This window comes from Malaclemys terrapin, chromosome 24 (genome assembly GCF_027887155.1).
Source record: "Malaclemys terrapin pileata isolate rMalTer1 chromosome 24, rMalTer1.hap1, whole genome shotgun sequence".
Lineage (NCBI taxonomy): Eukaryota > Metazoa > Chordata > Testudines > Emydidae > Malaclemys > Malaclemys terrapin.
In genome coordinates this window covers 16,231,468-16,248,921 of record NC_071528.1, presented here as the reverse complement: position 1 = coordinate 16,248,921, position 17,454 = coordinate 16,231,468, and the positions used below count along the sequence as shown (strand labels likewise).

General features: G+C 67.6%; 1 protein-coding gene across 2 annotated transcripts in view; it reads left to right on the top strand.

Annotated features, from left to right (window-relative positions):
* Positions 1-17,454, top strand: part of SSBP4 (single stranded DNA binding protein 4) — a 46,639-nt gene that overhangs the window by 28,533 nt on the left and 652 nt on the right. For both annotated transcript variants that reach the window (XM_054013395.1, XM_054013394.1), the window contains exons 5-17: positions 7,385-7,474; positions 10,319-10,402; positions 12,154-12,213; positions 12,659-12,728; positions 13,430-13,500; positions 13,900-13,967; positions 14,580-14,625; positions 14,867-14,902; positions 15,088-15,142; positions 15,357-15,427; positions 16,289-16,367; positions 16,923-16,951; positions 17,298-17,399. In XM_054013395.1, coding sequence (XP_053869370.1) covers positions 7,385-7,474; positions 10,319-10,402; positions 12,154-12,213; positions 12,659-12,728; positions 13,430-13,500; positions 13,900-13,967; positions 14,580-14,625; positions 14,867-14,902; positions 15,088-15,142; positions 15,357-15,427; positions 16,289-16,367; positions 16,923-16,951; positions 17,298-17,399 — 861 coding nt within the window. The remainder of the gene's footprint in view (positions 1-7,384; positions 7,475-10,318; positions 10,403-12,153; positions 12,214-12,658; positions 12,729-13,429; positions 13,501-13,899; positions 13,968-14,579; positions 14,626-14,866; positions 14,903-15,087; positions 15,143-15,356; positions 15,428-16,288; positions 16,368-16,922; positions 16,952-17,297; positions 17,400-17,454) is intronic.

Below are 17,454 nucleotides of genomic sequence, written 5' to 3'. Positions count from 1 at the left end.
GGGGTGCCTGTTGGGGCGAAGCGGGGCCAGGCTGCGGCCAGCCCTAGACAAAGGGCTGCGTGAGGCGGGTGCAGGTGGCCAGGCGGCGAGGGGGTTAATGAGCGCGGGTGGAATGGCGGGGGGGGGGGGGGGGGGGATTTGCGCGGCTGGCGTTGGGGAGGCCGGTTTCATGGGGTGCCGCTCGGCTGCCTCGCCTCCGGCGCTGTTGGTTTTGGCTGCCTGCACAGACTCTCCATTGTCTTGCAAATGATTTGTGCATGGCTGTAAAGTGAGTTCAGCTGGGCCCAGCCTGCTCTGATCCTGCAGCTGATAAATGAGGCAGGGGGCCATAACCGTGTCTGCTCGGCCAGCTGCAGGGCCCTAGCGCTCGCTCGCTCCCCCTGGAGCAGAGAGGTTGCCTGGGCCAAGCCCCTGGCCCACGGGGGCAGGGCATCAGGGCCCCGGGGCCTGGCGGGGGGGGCTTCCCGCTGCCTATGACCTGTGTGGCTTCACGGGGGAGAGGGTGGGCATGACCCGTGATGCCGACTCAGGGATGCAGCATTGCCCAGTGCTCTGCCCTGGGTAACATGTCCCTGCTGGGGCTGCCGCTGCCTCCCAGAATCCTGCCGTGCCCCACAGCGTCTGGTGGGAGCGGATGGCATGAGGCTCCGCATGTGGGACTGGCTGGATGTGAGTCCCACGGGGCCTTGGCTCCCCGGGCTGCAGGTTGGCAGCAGATGCTGCACATGGTTCCTCTAAGCCCCAGCACTCGCCTCCTTGGGCCGGTTCACAGGAGAGCCAGCCAGTGGAGGGGATCGTGGTGGTGGTAGCCAAGTGCCCTCGGGCAGTGTGGCCCCCTGGGTGCCCATGCACAGTGGGGAGGGCATGTGAACCATCTGGCAGTGAGCACTGGGAATCACAGGTCAGGACTCCTGGGTTCCATCCCTAGCTCTGTGGAGCGGCAGTGAGTCTGTGCCTCAGTTTCCCCACTGGGGGGGGTGATATTCCCCTCCTGGGTGGCGGGGAGCTTGTGTCACAGAGTGCGCTGAGCCCTGGGGTGCGAGGTGCGGCAGGACTTGGTGCCTCTGCCCAGGCCCCACAGTCCAGGGGCTGCCAGGAAGTCTGTTCCGATGCCACCTCTCCTTGCTGGCGGGTCCCCGGGGGGGCTGCTCACACACGGCACCTTAGTGCACTCAGGCTTTTCTGTGGCTGCTGGCTCAGAGGGGTCACTAGGAGCCAAGTGCCCGCTTGCCTCTCCGCTCCCTCTGCCTGGCCAGCCCAGCAACTCCACTGCATGCTAACGGGAGTGGGCTGGTCATGGGGGGCTTGGCCCTCGGAGACCCCGAGGATCCTGCCCAGCCCCACCAGCTCCCCAGGAGGAGCTCTCGCTGCATCTGAGAAAGCGCCTGGCACCAACCGGCCATCACGGCGGCGCCCAGACACGTCCACCAACCCCCGTCCCTTGCAGACAGCCTGCCAAGAGAACCCCTGTATTTGATTTGTCCTGCGTCTCGGTGCTCCTCTGTCCCCCAGCCTGCACCCGCCCCGTGGTGACACAGCCGGGGCAGGGGTGGGGGTTCAGCCAGAGAGGAGAGAAGGAGCCGGGCGCTGGCTCTGCGTGGGGGGGGGCGCAGCTGTCAGTCTATTCCTGCCCCAGTTGTGATTGTGTCGCGTGTCGTCACTTGGCAGGGAATTAGTGAGTGAGCAACCCACCCGCCTACACGGCCTCCTTATCTCTGCCGTCCATGCCAGCGCTCGCCGGATCCCTGCCGACCCAGTGGGGAGGGGGCTGCCCGACAGGACCACGTGGGCATGGTGCCCCCACCCCTCCCTGCACCTCCCCTGCCAGGAGCCTGCAGCTGGCCAGCCCCGGGGCTGCTGAGCTGTGGGGCCGTGCCCAGGCGGGCGGCCGGCGTCGCCTCTCCATTTAAGCGTGATGGAAGGAGTGTTTCCAGCAAGCCCGGCTGTGTGCAGCGCCCGCTTGCTCAATTGGGGACATCTGTCACGGAAGGGATTAGTCATATTTCATGTAAATGAGTCACTGGCTCCTGAGAGGAGCCGCTGGGCTCTGTCAGGTGGGGGCGGCTGTGGGGGCTAGCGGAGCACAGGCCATGTGAGGGGCTGGAGGGTGCACGCACAGAGCTGCCCATCGCTAGCCAGCCCGATCCCAGAGCGCCAGGCGGCTCTGCTGCTGTGGATGGCAGGAAGATGCCCGCGAGCAGAGGGGTAAAAATACCCAGCTGCTCTAGGAGGTTGGGCAGAGCCCTCCAGCTGGGCCGTTGTGACATCACTGGGAGCGGCCTTCTGATGTCACGCCAGCCTGTGACGTCACAGTGCCTCTGGCCAGCATGTTCTGGCAGGAGCCTGGGGGTTTGGGGATGGGGCATGAGCCAGCAAGCGGAGGCCCATGCTCCATGGGGGGGGTGTTCTGTTCCCGTATACAGCACTCGGGGTGGGTCTCTTTGGGGCACTCAGGGTTGAACGTGCTGGACATGGAGGGTCTGGTCCCTTGGGCAGGCATTGGCACGTGGCGCCTGTGGAAAGAGCTGGGGACAGTGTGTCAAGCAGCCGGTGGGCACGGGGCTGAGATCACTATCTGCGCCCAGCGGGAGGGTGCAGCCTGGGGGAGCAGGGGGGCAGCTAACGGGCCCCCTCCCCCCATATGCTCAGCAAGGGATTCCCATGATAAATACAGCCATCACAGGGGGGCGGGGGGGCTGGCACTGCATAGCCCTGGGGACGCGTCTTCCCCATAGTAGATCCCAGGGGCAGCAGCTTGGAGCCACCCCCTAGTCTGGAAGGGCCCCACCACGAGGCACCAGAGGATACTAGCGCCAGTGAGTCCATCCGCGTTCAGAAGGGAATGGGTCTGGGGGGCTATTGATCCGTTCTGGTTCCAAACGGGCAATGCCTAGAGGGGAGAGCCCCCATTCCCCCTCCCAGCCAGCCAGTCCCCTGCCATGGGGCTGGCACAGAGCTGGCACCCCTAGAGGGGAAAGGCCCCGTGTCCCACTGAATCTCCCTCACCACCCCCAAGCCAGTCTTGCTTAGAACCAAATCTTCTTTCCTGTAGGGTGGTGAGGCCCCTGACTCTGTTAATTGCCTGGAGGTGGTGGAGCGGGGCTAGTATTAACCCTCGGCTTGCCATGCGGCTGGTCTGGTCGCTTGCTGAGCCCTGGAGCCCAGCTGGGCTGTGGGACTATATGTCCCGTGTTCTCTCCCCGTGTTGCGGATTGTGGGGGAGTTAGGGCCCTGCACCCCTCTTCCCGAGATTCACTGCGACTCTCAACCAGCCAGTAAAGCAGAAGGTTTATTTAAGGACAGGAACACAGTCTCAAGCAGAGCGTGTAGGTATGACCAGACCCCCTCAATTAGGTCCCTCTGGGAGGTTCAGGGAGCTTAGACCCCAGCTTGGGGTTCCCTGCGTTGCACCACCCAGCCCCAACCGAAACTAAACTCCCCGCCCCTCCCGCTGCTCCTGTCCTTTGTTCAGTCTCCCGGGCAGAAGGTGTTAATTCTCCCCACCCCCGTTCCTGGCTCAGGTTACAGCTCAGGTAGCTTCCTTCAAGGGAAGTCCCACATCCCCACTGCAACCCCCCTGCAACATTCCCAGGTCAAATCTGCCCTGCTCCCTGCTCCGTCACACCCCGGTAGCCCGGCCCTCTATCTGCAGAAGGTGGCTGAAATTCCCCATGGGTGGCGCCAGCTGGGGGTCTCCAGGGCTGGTCATTCCCGGACCAGTACATGATGGGTCTGCCACGGCGGGGGGGGGGGAGCGGAGGAGGAGGAGGAATGCATGTGGGGCACAGGGGCCTGCCAGGCTCAGCAGCGAGACAGGCGAGTGCTAACACCCTGTGCCAGCCCCCCCAGGGTGTCCCTCAGGGGGTCACCGCTCTGTGCAGCCACGCTGAGCTGTAAAAGGGACATGGGTCGGGAGGGAGGGAGGGAAACTGGCCTGATGCAAGGGTGAGGGCCAGACGCTGTGCCCAACCCACAGCTGCAGCCTCCCCCAGGGCTTACCGCAGGGGGGGGACCCTGGCCTTGGGTGAGTCATGCTCAAAGGGCTGCGGGGGAGAGAATAGCTGTGCTCTCGGGATGGCTAGACTGGTCCCCCAGAGCAGGACCAGCCGGTGTGCCCAACCTGGCTCTGACAGGGCCCTGGGAGGGGATGGGGCATCTGGGCTCTGTGGCCTGGCTGTTTCTAGCGCTGGTAACGAGTGTGCCCGTCCCGCTCGCTACCGGGCCAGCCCCGGCTCCTTTCACCACAACTGGACATGCTTTGCTCCAGAGCAGGGCAGCCTGTGTGCGTCCCTCACTGCTGGTTGGTCTGTCTGTCCTGTCCGGAGGCCCTGGCCCCGCCCTGCACCGCGTTTGCCGTCTGCCCCGGGGCCAAGCGGGCACAGATGCTGCTGTTGGGATTCCGGGATGTTTACAGCTGCTGTGGGGGGGACGCTGGGCCCCCCGTGCCGGGCAGGAGAGCCAGGCTGCTCAGGCCGCTCCCTCTGACCCATCCCTCCTGTTCGCCGCCATCCCACCCCGCCTGGGCTGTGTCCCCAGGGGCAAAGGGGGGGGGTCTGCCAGGCCATGGTAGGGCCGGCTGGGGGCAACGCCTAGAGTTCCAGTTGGGGCAGGCCCTGTCCAGGCAAAAGAGGGGAGGGCGGCTCGGGGGCAGGGGGCCTTACGGAAGGGAAGATCCCCGGGCTGATGGAGGGGGGTGGTCCCAGCGCAGGGGGCAGAAGGAGACGACAGGATCAGGAGGAGGAGGGGAGATTGCACGGGGCCCTGGATTTGGCAGTCTCAGCCAGCCCCATGGAGCGGGGCCCCCCAGCCCCTTCGCAGGCCCCTTCCCCAGCAGGGCCATGGAGGTGCAGAAAGCAGCCGCCTCCCTTTCAAATTGAAACCATTTGTGGCCGAGCAGCGAGGGGCCGAGCCGGAAAGCCAGCGCATTCCTTGGCTTTAATAGCTCCCCTCGGACGGGCGCGGGCTGCGGGGCCCGTGTGCCCCCTGCACACAGCACACCCACGCAGGCCTGCCCCACAGCCCAGCCCAGGCCTGCAGTGCCCCGCCCCACAGGTGGCCTGACTCCGACTCCCCGGGCAGGGGTGGGGGCTCTGCCGAGGGGGGGGAAGCAGCTCTGGCTGGATTCTCCACCTATTTCTGTCTCTCTTGTACTGAGATGTGTCCTGGCTGGACGGTCGGGGGGGCAAGGAGGCGCTCGCTCACTGGCTTCTGGGCGGCTGTGCCCTGGCCAGTGGGTCCCAGCGTGCTGGGCCCCATAGCGTCCATGGACTGCGCCGCCCCATTGCAGACTAGCGAGGTGCAGGCCAGGTTTGGCCTGGGGGGGGGGGGTGCTTAGTCTGGAGCTCCCTTGGTCTCTACTAAGGGCATCCACTCCTGGTGCATGGTGGGGGCAGGTGGGGGGGATCTTGGAGCAGAAAGCAGCTGCAGGGAGCCCCCCCACCTGTTCCCTGGAGAGGTGCACTCGCCCTCCTGCTGGGAGGGAGCCGCGCTGGCAGAGCAGAGCGGCTGCGGGTCGGGACCGAGAGGCATTGGCAGGGAGCTGAGGCCTGGGCACATCCCCCCTGCTTTGGTTGGTGCTGGGTGGGGACCCCCTGGGCCAGCTCCACCCAGTCCTGAGGGATGGTTCGTTCCCCAGTCCTGATGCCTCGCTAATTAGTGCCGTTAATTTCATCCAATTAGCTGCACGTTGGCCATGAGCGCGGCCCCAGCTGCCTTGACTGTCAGCCGTGCCGGGGCCAGCGCCCCTGGTGCCACCTGTAATGAGGGCAGTTGGGGGAGCTGACCTGGGGCAGGGGCCGTAATTAGCACACAGGGACCATGGTGACCGGAGCCGAGGGGTAATCTGCAGCCGCGGTAACAAGCGGGCGCTGGGCTGAGCCTAATTGAGTTTGTTTGCTGGTGGCAGCCTGAGCCTCGCCGAGTGCCTGGGGGCAGCGGGCTGGGAGGAGGGATGTTCCCCGAGGGTCTGGCACCTTGGCTGGGTGCGGCAGGCTCCTAGGCCGGCTGTGCTATGGGCAAGGGCACATTCCCAGCCCTCTGTTCCTGGTGGGGAGCAAGGGCCCACCGCTTCCAAGCTGCTGGGGGCAGGGCTGAGGCCAAACACCCAGCTCCTCCCTGCTTTGTGGGGCCACAGGGCCTGGCCTGAGCGTTGTTGCCCCAAGGAAGCCGAGCTCCCCCCGCCGTCCCCGTCCCCAGGAGGGGGTGCTGCCCTCGGGCATGGCTGGCACCGGCTGTATCCACACGGGTTAGCGTCTTTGGCCAAGACAGGCAGCACTGTCAGGTGCCGAGAGCTCCTGCACCCTAGGAGAGAGGCATTGGCTCCAGGGTCCTGGTCACCCTGGCGCTCTGTGTCACCCCCATGCCCAGCCCACACATTGACAGCTCCCAGCCCTTCCCTGGCACACCGCGTCATTCATTTACCTGGCTGACAGCCCGGCTGTTCAAAAACAAGCCATCCCGCCAAGGGGCCAGGCCTGTGGCCACCCTGCTGACAGCCAAGCACATCTGCCTCCTGTCTGGCCTGACAGCCCCTTGCCCCCAGCAGGGTGAATTCCCTCCCTGCCGGGAGCAGAACCCCTCTGGGGTGAGGGATGGACCCATGGCAGGGGCAGGAGATTTGCCTCCAGCTCCCCACAGAGGGCCCCAAGCCAGGGCAGAGCACACGTCTCTCAGCAGCGTCTGTGGGCATTGGCCCAGAGCTCACGCTCATGGACAGGGGAGGTACCAGGAGGGGCAGTGACCCACCCAGGGTCAGTGGCAGGAATAGAACCCAGGAGTCCTGGCTCCCTGGACTGGGCCATCCAACTAGGCCAGGTTGCCACCTCAGCCCTGTGGGAGGTTTCTGTCACTGGCCGGCCAGCCAGCTGTGGGGGTCTGGCTAGGCAGCAAGGGGGGGAGAGCTGGGGGAGCGCAGGGCATGTTCAGCAGCACAGCCTCTGGGGGGTAACTGAGGGAGCATGTGTGGGGAGGCTCCCCCCAAACCCCAAATTCAACCGCTGCCCTATGAGAACCAGCCCAAACCAGCGCCAGGGAGTGGGGGAGGGGCTCAGCACAGCCATGGGGAGTGGGCGGGCACGTGTGGGGTGCTGAGGGAGGGGCATGCATGGGGTATTGGAGGGGCCCCCAATATTCAATACAGGCTGTCCCACATGGAGAGGCCTCTTCCTGCCAGGGCTTCTGACCCCTCACTGCAGCTGCCTGGAGGCTGCCCCCCTTCCTGGGCTGGGAGCGGGGCTGGGCAGTGGGGGGAGCAGCATGTTCCCAGGGGGACGCAGGGCGGGGGGGGGGGGGCGGGCTGACTCCCACCATCCCAGACTCCCCTCCCCGACCTTGGACAGCATGTAACCCCTCGGGATGACCTTTGCCTTTTGCCCTTTCTCTGCAGAGTGCCGCCGCGGCCCCCAGCCCTGTGATGGGGAACATGCCCCCGAACGACGGCATGCCAGGAGGACCCATGCCACCCGGTTTCTTTCAGGTACCCAGCCCCACTGCGCGGCCGGCTGGGGGCCCCATTCCATGCAGATTGCGTGGCGCACTGTGGGGCATCGCGGCCTCGTGGTGCGCCGTGGGAAGCAGCAAACGCCCAGGAGACAAGGTGCCCGGGGGTGGGAGGTCCCCACAGGAATTCCCCGTGGAGGATGAGGCCAGCCCCAGTCCTTTCACTTGGGGTCATGTAACCCCTGGGAGCCTGCGCCCTGTGCTCTGAGTCCCAGCCGGTCCTCCACAGCTCTGCCCTGCCAAGGGGGACCCCATGGGCTCCTTGCCAGCTCTGCCCTGGCCTTGCTGCTGGGGACTCTGCTGGGTCGCTGCAGTCCTGGGGCATAGCTGGCACCACTGTCCCTCCCCCGGGCACCTCCAGCCGTGCCAAGGCCTGCTGCCAACCAAGGGCTGTCCCAGTGCCCAAAGCAAGCGTCAGTCTACTGCTCCCGAGGGCTGCCTGTTCCCACGGGGGCCCTGCTGCGTTGCAGGGGTGAGGGGAGAGTCGAAAGCAGCAACCCCCCCCCCGCCCCTGCCATGTCCTAAGCCTGGCTGCTGGGCCTCCAGTCGGGAGCTGCCTGGCCACCCAGAGGGGTGTGAACTGGTGCTGAGGGACAAGGGCCCTGCTGCTCTGTGGCCAGCGCCCCCCAGTGCATAGGAACAGGCTGCTCCCGCAGTGGAGAGAACGTGGCCTGTGCACCTGGCAATCAGACCTGTGTGCCCAGCTGCACCGCTAAGGGGGCCCAGGCCAAGGTGCTGAGTGTGGGGCTGGCACGTGCTATGGGCACTGTCAGGACACAGGGTCGGTCAGGCTCACCCGCCCCCTGGGAGTGGAGGACGGGCAGGTTCTGGCCAGGCTGGTGGAGCTGCTAGAGACATGGAGGGCAGAGGAGGTGGAGCCGGGGAGGGGAGCTGATGCCGTGGGCATGGAGGAAGATGCAGCTGGGGGGTGCACAGGGTCGGTGTGTGCACGGGGAGGGTGCCTGGGATGTGTGCAGGAGTGTGTGTGCGTGGGAAGGGTGTGTGTTCAGGAGTGCGTGTGCACCGGGGGGGGGGGGGGGGCGCACAGGGTTGGTGTGTGCTCGGGGAGGGTGTGTTTGCAGGGAGGGTGTGTGTGCAAGAGTGTGTGTGCACGGAGAGGGTGCCTGGAGTGTGTGTGCAGGAGTGTGTGTGCACAACGGGGGTGGGGTGCACAGGGTCGGTGTGTGCATGGGGAGGGTGTGTGTGCAGGTGTGCATGTGCACGGGGGGCACACAGGATCGGTGTGTGCACGAGGGGGTTGCACGGAGTGGTGCAGGGGCAGCCAGGGATTGGGGTGTGGGCATTGCTGCGGGCGTCGGCATTGGCAGCTGCTCTGCTCTGGGCTCAGACCCTTGGGGCCCAAGTGGCTTCGCTGCGCAGCTGAGAGCCGTGATGGGGTGGACGGGAAGGGATGTGTGGGGAGACGCTGCCCCCTAGTGTCGAGACAGCCACGTGCCTCCTTGGCCGTCCCCTGCCGGCCTGCCAGGGCACTGCCGGTGCTGAACGGGAGGCACTGCTGTGCCAAGTCGTTATCTCCTTAGCTGGATAGAAAATGATTTTATTAATTGCATCGTTTAGCCCCGCGCGGCGCCCACGTCCGGATTGGCTGAGCCCGCCCAGCGGGAGCCGGCTCAGTATTGCCGCGCTGCCGATGCCATATGGTCCCCATTAGGCCAGGAGCCCTGGGAGGCTGAGTGTTAAATACGGGCCAGCGGCACTGCTGTGCGGGGATGGGCTCGCTGGCTCCGCCGCGGCCTCATGCCAGTCCCAGCACCGCCGCCCCGAGGAGGAGACGGGAGCCTGATCCCTCCTGCACCTGCCTTGTGCTCAGAGCCGGGTCGCAGCGCCCAGCGGTGGGACATGGGCCCCTCTGCATCTCCGTGGCTGCGGGCACAGCACCGATGCGCTGGCTGTCGGCGACATGCTGGGGACTTTGGTTAGACGGGCGGGGGCGGGAGAGGCTCTAAGGGCCAGGGTAGCGGAGCCACTGTGCAGCCTGTGCCACGCTGCCCGTGCACGAACCCCTGGCCTGCTCCGGCTGGGCACTGACTCCGCCTTGAGTCTGTGCCAGGCAGGATCCAAGGGCAGTCTGCGGCTCCTCACCTCCCCATGGCAGGGCAGCATTGTAGGGGACCTGGGGTGACCGCACCTTCCCCTGCAGGGACAGTCTCCTGGGAACACAGACGGGTCCCCACAGCCCCAGGAGTCGCCTGGCGCTGCCAATATTCAGCTCTGCCAGCTGGAGCTTTTCTCCTGCCCCTCACGCCTGGGGACAAGCGGCCCCCCCTTGAGTGCTGCTCCGCGGCTGCCCCTGCCCAGCCACGCCCGGTGTGCAGAGCCCCCATTTGTGGAGGGGTGCGGGGGGGGGGGGTTGCTGCCACCTGCAGGTGGACGTGGGGACCGGCTTGAGGCCGTCCGGCTGTCTGGTGCTTGGGGCTTCCCCTCACCTCTGCCCCGCTCCACAGCGCTGGGGCACCAGCGTCTCCGACGGCAGCTGGAGACACCCACTCCCAGTGCCCAGGTCCTGGGCTGCCCCCCACATGCCAGGCACCCCACATGTTCCAGACCCCCCTTCCCCCAGCATGTCCCCCCCACCTGGGGCGATGGCCGTGGCTCAGCATGGACGGCTCAGGGCAGCGGCCAGGCCGAGGTGAGCGGGGAGCTCAGGTACACTGGGGGGGCGGTCTCTGGTTGGCAGTCCCCAGGGAGAGGGACCCACCAGCAGGGCCTAGGAGCAGGCCAGGGGCCCTGGGCAGCGGGTGACGGGGGCTCAGCCCAGCCCCTCCTTCCTGTAACGCTCTGTGGTTTGTTTCTCTTGAAGGGACCTCCGGGCTCTCAGCCATCACCCCACGCACAGCCTCCGCCCCACAACCCTGCCGCCCCCATGCTGGGGCCCCACAGCCAGGTAAGGCCGTCTGGAGCGAGCCGGCCCACCGCCCCCCAATAGGCTGGGCCTGGGGAAGAAGCCTGCCAACCCCAGTGTGCGCATCCCCCCCAGAAGCCACTCTGCCCCCCGCTTCCTGCATACTCACCCCCTCTGCGTGGGGTCGCTCACCTGAGGCTCTGGGGGCTCCTGCGGCCTGGCGGTTGGGCGGACGTTGCCACAGACCCGTGGAGATCCCCAGGTGTACCCCAGCCCCCCGTCTGCACCCCGCTCCACGCAGCCCCACACAGCCCAGTGCTGTGCCCAGTGCTGTGCCCAGTGCCCGGCAGATTCCCATTTTCAGGCCCCTCCCCCCGCCCCCGAGCGCGGGCTCAGCTCAGCCCCACAGGACAGGCAGGGAGTGAGCTCCGCTTCCCATGTGCCCGGCCCCAGGCAGCTGCCCGGCCCACCCCGCTCCTCCCGGTGGGAACTGCGCAGCGGTCAGAGCAGGCCCCAGATCATCTGCTTTGCCCTGGCACCCTCCATCCCCCAGTTGGGAGACAGGGGCCTCCGGGGACCCTCAGCCCCCCCCGCCCCTTCACACGCTGATACCTGCCCCAGCCCCACCTGACTGCAGGGAGCAGGGCTGGGGCCTGGGATGGGGGGGCAGCCGTGCAGAAGGGCTGGGCCATGCAGCCCCCAGGCCCCACCGAAGCCAGTGCCAGCGTCTGTGCACAACACAAGGCCCCTGGCCCTTGCATGATCTGGGTGTCCGTCGCTGTGAGGGAGGGGCTGGGGGCGAGTGATGTGGGGAGACCCTTGCAGCTGGGAGGGACCAATGGGGTAAATTGGGGGGCAGCAGGGCAGGGGCTTGCCTGGGCACCACTGTGGGGGAGCCCAGCTCTCACTCAGGGAACAGGACGCCTCAGCCCTTAGGATCCATCCACTCCAGAGGCACTGGGTCCCTCCGGCCCCCCTGGGCTCTGCTTCACGGGGACTGGGGAGAATCCTGCCCTGGGGGGGGTGAAGGGACAGTCCCTGCGGGACAGCTGGGGGGCTGGCTGGTGGGTGCCAGCCTGGGTGCATGGGCCTCTGCGAGGCCATGGCAGCGCGGGCAGCTCCCAGCCCTATCACGTAGATTCTGCCCAGTGCCTGGGGGGCTGCTGCTGGGAGACGCCTCCGAGCAAGCCTGGGAGCGCCGCTGAAATGCAAACCCCGGGGGCAGAAGCAGAGAGGCCAGGACAGCAGCCGTAACACCAGCTTCAAGCGGGCAAACCCGCTTGTGTCCATTGTGTCAACGCAGCGACGCCAGGAACAGCAGTCCCACAACGAGGCCAGATGGCTCCGGGCGGGAGGCACAGGCCGGGCACTTGGGAAACCTGCCATTGGGCAAGTCACTGCCTCAGTTTCCCCATTGCCAAATGGGACAATGCTAGTGATACGGGGCCCCCCGGCAAAGTGCTGAGAGCCCCCTCGGGTGAGGAGCTGAGGGGTGCAGTAAGACCCTACCTCTGCCCCGTCCCCTGCGGGCACCAAACCTCTCGCTTACACAGGGCCGCGGGACGGGGAGTGCTGGGTGCAACCGGTCTGGCTGGGCCTGGACGCCTGGGTTCCTGCCTTGCAGCCTCTAGCCGGGCCACGCATCACTGCCTGCCATTAGACCCCTCTGAGCAGTGGGCAAGCTCCCAGCTCAGGCCGCCCTGCCCCGGCCCTGGGGGCTCCGTTCTCGTGCCCCACCCTGGCAGGGCTCTGGGGATGTGCTCTCACCTGCCCCCCTGCTCTGTCTCTTGTAGCCTTTCATGTCCCCTCGCTACCCCGGCGGCCCCCGGCCTTCGCTCCGCATGCCAAACCAGGTGAGACACCCTGGGGGCCTGAGAGCTGGGGCCCTCCCAGGGCGGGTCGCCCCATGTCCAGGCCAGCTCCCTGCCCAGTCTCTTCAGGCAGTGGGTCATGGAGTGGAGCCCTAGGTATGGGGGGCCTCAGTCAGTCTCCTTCTCCAGGGTGGAGTGTGTGTGTGGGGGGTCGGTCTGTGCTCCTTCCCAGGGTGGAGGGGGGGAGGTGGTGTCGGTCTGTGCTCCTTCCCCAGGGTGGAGGGAGGGGGTCGGTCTGTGTTCTTTCCCCAGGGTGGAGTGGGGGGGGGCGGTCTGTGCTCCTTCCCCAGGGTGGAGTGGGGGGGGGGGCGTCAGTCTGTGCCATTTCCCTGGGAGGTGGGGGTGCTCCTTCCCTGGGGGAGCCCGGTCCATGCCTTTCCCTCCTGATGGCTGCAGCTCCAGGCTCACGGCCCTTCTGTTCCCGCAGCCGCCTGTGGGGGTCCCGGGTTCCCAGCCGCTGCTGCCCAACACCATGGACCCCAGCACGAGATCACAGGGTGAGTCATGCCACCCGCGTGGCCCCTCCCCCCCACGGGATCTCCGGTCTGTTCCCCCTCTCCCTATAGCCACCTCAAGCCCTGTCGGCCCCCAGCTCTGGGGCACCAGCGGGACATGAATGGGTCAGCCGCCAGGGAGGAGACAAGGGCCCCAGCTGGGAGCAGCCCCTCCCCCAAGAGGGGACCCTTCACTGCGAAGAGACAGGAGCCCCCAGGAGGGGAGGAGAAGCCCCTCACAGCCTAGCCCAGGAGCAGCCCCCCCCATCTCTGTGGGGAAGGATGAGGCCTTGCGCTGGGAGGGCACTTTGGGATTATGACCCCTCATTGGGAGTCCCCTCTCAGTGCTGAGAGCTCCCTGGGGGGAGCAGAGCCCCATGGGAGTGGGGGGGGGGGCAGGGAGCCATGCCCTGGAAGTGGGGTTGTGGCAGGTCGGAGAAGCAGAGCTCTGAGCATGGTGGGGTTGGGGGGTTCAGGGAGCCATGCCCCAGAAGTGGGGGGTTGAGGGAGGTCGGGGGATCAGAGCTCTGAGCATAGGGGGGTCAGGGAGCCATGCCCCGGAAGTGGGGGGTTGAGGGAGGTTGGGGGAACAGAGCTCTGGGAGTGGGGGTTTGTGGGGTTCAGGGAGCCATGCCCCAGAAATTGGGGTTTAGGGGAGCTTGTGCCTTGCTGCCTTGTTCACCTTCCCCTCTCCCTTTGCACAGGGCATCCGAATATGGGGGGCCCGATGCAGCGGATGAACCCCCCGCGAGGCATGGCGGGGATGGCTCCTCAGGTGGGTGTTTCCCGGTGTGCCTTTGATCTGGCACCCCCGCGGGGTCCTGGCCCAGCCCGGCTGTGCCGTGCTGTGATCCGGGACCGCTGGGAACGGCTGGTGGGCCCACAGCAGCATCCCGGCGGGGAGGGGAGGAGATGGGGGCAGCATGGGCACAGGTCTGGGAGCCAGGATGCCTGGGTTCTCTCTCTGATTCTGGGAGGGGAGTGGGTTGTGGGGGTTGGGGCTAGAGCCAGGACTCCTAGTTCTCTCTCTGGCTCTGGGAGGGGAGTGGGTGTGGGGGGAGGGGCTGGAGCCCGGACTCCTGGGTTCTGTATGACTGGGCTAATGCAGCTCCTCAGAGGTTGCGCCCGTCTCCGCCCGCCACACGCTCAGCTCGCGCCTGCTCCTCTCTTGCAGAACTACGGCAGCGGGATGCGGCCCCCACCCAACTCGCTGGGCGGCCCCGGCATGCCCACCATGAACATGTAAGGCACCTCTCCTCCCCGTATGCCCCAGCCACACCTTCCTGCCCCCCACAACCCACAAGGAGGGGCACAGAGCCAGCCCAGTGCCTGCAGGGTGGGCCGGGGACTCCTGGGCCACTGGGGGCCATGCCCTGCGCCAGGCATTGCAGATGGGCTCCCAGGCACTGGGCAGAGCTCCCAGCTGAGCCGCATGCCGCCCGTCTGCTCCTGGCCATGGTCTGGGGCCTGCAGCCTCGCGCCTGGCAGTGGCCCCTGGCGCGCCCCCCCCCGCCCTGCCCAGTGGAGCCAGAGCAGTTGGCAGGTGTCCAGGCTGTCCCAGCGCCGTCAGATACCTGGGACAGACACACAGATCTGGGGGTGGGTGGGCAGGTTTCGGGGGAGGGGGTGATGGCTGGCTGGCTGGGCCGGTCTGGGGGAGTTCATGGCTGGTGAGAAAACTGGGCGCCCCCCCCCCAAAATCATCCAAGTGTCCCAGCTGCCCCGTGCCACCCTGCCCCATCCCCAGTGCAGGGGCGCCCCCCGCAGGACAGGGCGCATTCAGCAGTGGGGGGGAGCGGGGGGGTGTACAGGGACCCTGGGGAAGTGCCAACCTCAGGCCTGTTTGTGTTTCAGGGGCCCAGGAGGGCGAGCGCCGTGGCCAAACCCCAACACCAACTCTGTGAGTCCTGGGGGGCGAGGAGGGGGGCGGGCATGGGGCTGTGTGGTGCACAGGGGGGGAGGGGGGCATGACCAGGCACAATGCACGGGGGGCACGGGGCCGGGCACGATGCACGGGGGGGCACGGGGCCGGGCACGATGCACGGGGGGGCATGGGGCCGGGCACGATGCACAGGGAGCGCGCAGTCAAAGACGCTCCCCATGCGCTCGGTGCTGACTCGTCCCCTCTTGTCCTTCCACAGATCGCGTACTCCTCCTCGTCACCCGGGAGCTACGTGGTGAGTACCGCAGCCGCAAGGGGGCAGGGAGGTGCTCTGCCCCGCAGCCCCGTGCTGAGTGCCCCCAGCACACAGGCCCTGCCCCTTGGGGGCAGATTGTGCCGGCCGGGCGCTGGGAGGTTGGGGGGATTCTGCCTGGGGCCGAGGTTCAAACAGCTCCTGGGCCTTTTGCTCTTCTCCTGCAGGGCCCTCCAGGAGGCGGCGGCCCCCCCGGAACCCCCATCATGCCCAGCCCAGGAGGTGAAGTATCCGCATGGTGCGGGGGGTGGGGGGGTGAGCTGGGGGGGCGTTGCCCAGCCCGGAAGGGAAAAGCAGCGGACACGTCTATGCCTCTCGCTGGGGGGCAGGGGGGTGGGGGGGCTGCAGGGCCGGTGAGCTCGTGCGTGGCTGCGCAGTGCCCGCCCCCTCGTGCTCTGTGGGGATGGCAGCATTGACCCCGCTCTGCACCCCACAGACTCCACCAACTCCAGCGAGACCATGTACACCATGATGAACCCTATCGGGCCCGCTGGGAACCGGCCGAACGTGAGTGCCCCCCAGCAGTGCCCCCCCCATGGAGAGCCCTGGGCAGCCCAGACCTTGCCCCATCCCACAGCCAAGGAGTGCTGATGGGGACCCGGCCACAGGCGCAGAGAGTAACCTCCAGCCGACTCCCACACCTCTGCCGGTGCCCCCCGACCCCCGGACCCCTGCCAGCCCGGCCCCGGGCTCCCCCTTCCCACACCTCTGCCAGTGCCCCCCGACCCACGGACCCCTGCCAGCCCGGCCCCGGGCTCCCCCTTCCCACACCTCTGCCGGTGCCCCCCGACCCACGGACCCCTGCCAGCCCGGCCCCGGGCTCCCCCTTCCCACACCTCTGCCGGTGCCCCCCGACCCACGGACCCCTGCCAGCCCGGCCCCGGGCTCCCCCTTCCCACACCTCTGCCGGTGCCCCCCGACCCCCGGACCCCTGCCAGCCCGGCCCCGGGCTCCCCCTTCCCACACCTCTGCCGGTGCCCCCCGACCCACGGACCCCTGCCAGCCCGGCCCCGGGCTCCCCCTTCCCACACCTCTGCCGGTGCCCCCCGACCCACGGACCCCTGCCAGCCCGGCCCCGGGCTCCCCCTTCCCACACCTCTGCCGGTGCCCCCCGACCCACGGACCCCTGCCAGCCCGGCCCCGGGCTCCCCCTTCCCACACCTCTGCCGGTGCCCCTCAGCCCTCGATCCCCGGTCCCTCGCAGTCCCATGGGGTACTGGGGGCCAGAGCAATGCTGGGCACATCCCTGAGGCCCTGCGCCGAGTTCCCTTCCACTCCCATCAGCTCGAACACAGAGCCCCAGCCCCCTGGCCCCACTACGCCTGGGCAGCCTGTGTCCAGCACTGACGCGCTCCCTTTCCCTTGCAGTTCCCCATGGGGCCTGGCCCCGATGGGCCCATGGGAGGCATGAACGCCATGGAGCCCCATCACATGAATGGATCCTTAGGTGGGTAGCCCTGGCCTCTCGCCCGCCGGGGTGTGAGCTGCCCACACATCAGGGGAGGGACATCAGGACGCCTCCGCCCCCCCCCCCCCCCCCCCCCCCCCCCCCCGCCTGGATTCTGGGCCTGGCTCTGCCCTGATTGTGATTGTGGGCAGGTCCCTTCCTATCCCTTGGCGCTATACCTGGTGTGCCGGGGCAGGGTTGTGCCAGACCGGGAGCTCTGTGGTTCTGGCCCCTGCGCTCAGACCTGCCCCAGCCTCCCAGAGGGGACTCAGCCCCTAGCGCTGCCAGCTGAAGGTGGCCTATGGGCCAGCAGCACCTCCCCCCCCGCAGCACGCTAGCATCACTTCCCCCGATGGTGCAGAGGGAAACTGAGGCAGAGAGGCGGGCCTTACGTATGTTGGGGGTGAGGGCAGGAGCCCTGCCACTGTGTAGGACGGACACTGCAGCATGGCCTGGGCTCCCTGGGTGGTGGGTCCGTGTCTAGTGGATCAGGGGGTTGGGGGGCACCTTTCCCTGGTATGGGGCAGCGCTAACAGGATCTGCTTGTCCTTCCAGGCTCTGGCGACATGGACGGGCTGCCAAAGGTGAGAGCACAGCGCCCCACTTCCACCCGCTCCCTATGGGGGGTTCCCCTGGGCTGAACCCCTCCCTGGGACACCCCCTGCCCCCTCCCAGGGTGGCCAGCCTGTGCCTCTCCCTTCCAAAGGGCCAGGGTGCTGCCAGCTGCTGGGGTGCAGACCTGCCATCTCCTCTGGGCACTGGGGGTGACTCTGCACACGCCGCCGCCCCCCCCCAGCACTGAGGGCAGCAGGCCAGAGCCGTACCCGCTCCCATTCCCAGGCGGCGCTGCTGGGAGCTGTCGGCCTTTCACTCCTGGGGCTGGGGGGCAGCAGGCCCCCCTCTAACCTGGGCTTTCCTGTGCCCCTGCAGAGCTCGCCGAGTAACATGGCAGGGCTGAGCAACCCGCCCGGGACTCCGCGGGACGACGGCGAGATGGGCGGCACCTTCTTAAACCCCTTCCAAAGCGACAGTGTAAGGGACTGGGCGGGCCCGCCGGGCCGGCGGAGAGGGCGGGGCGGGCGGGGCT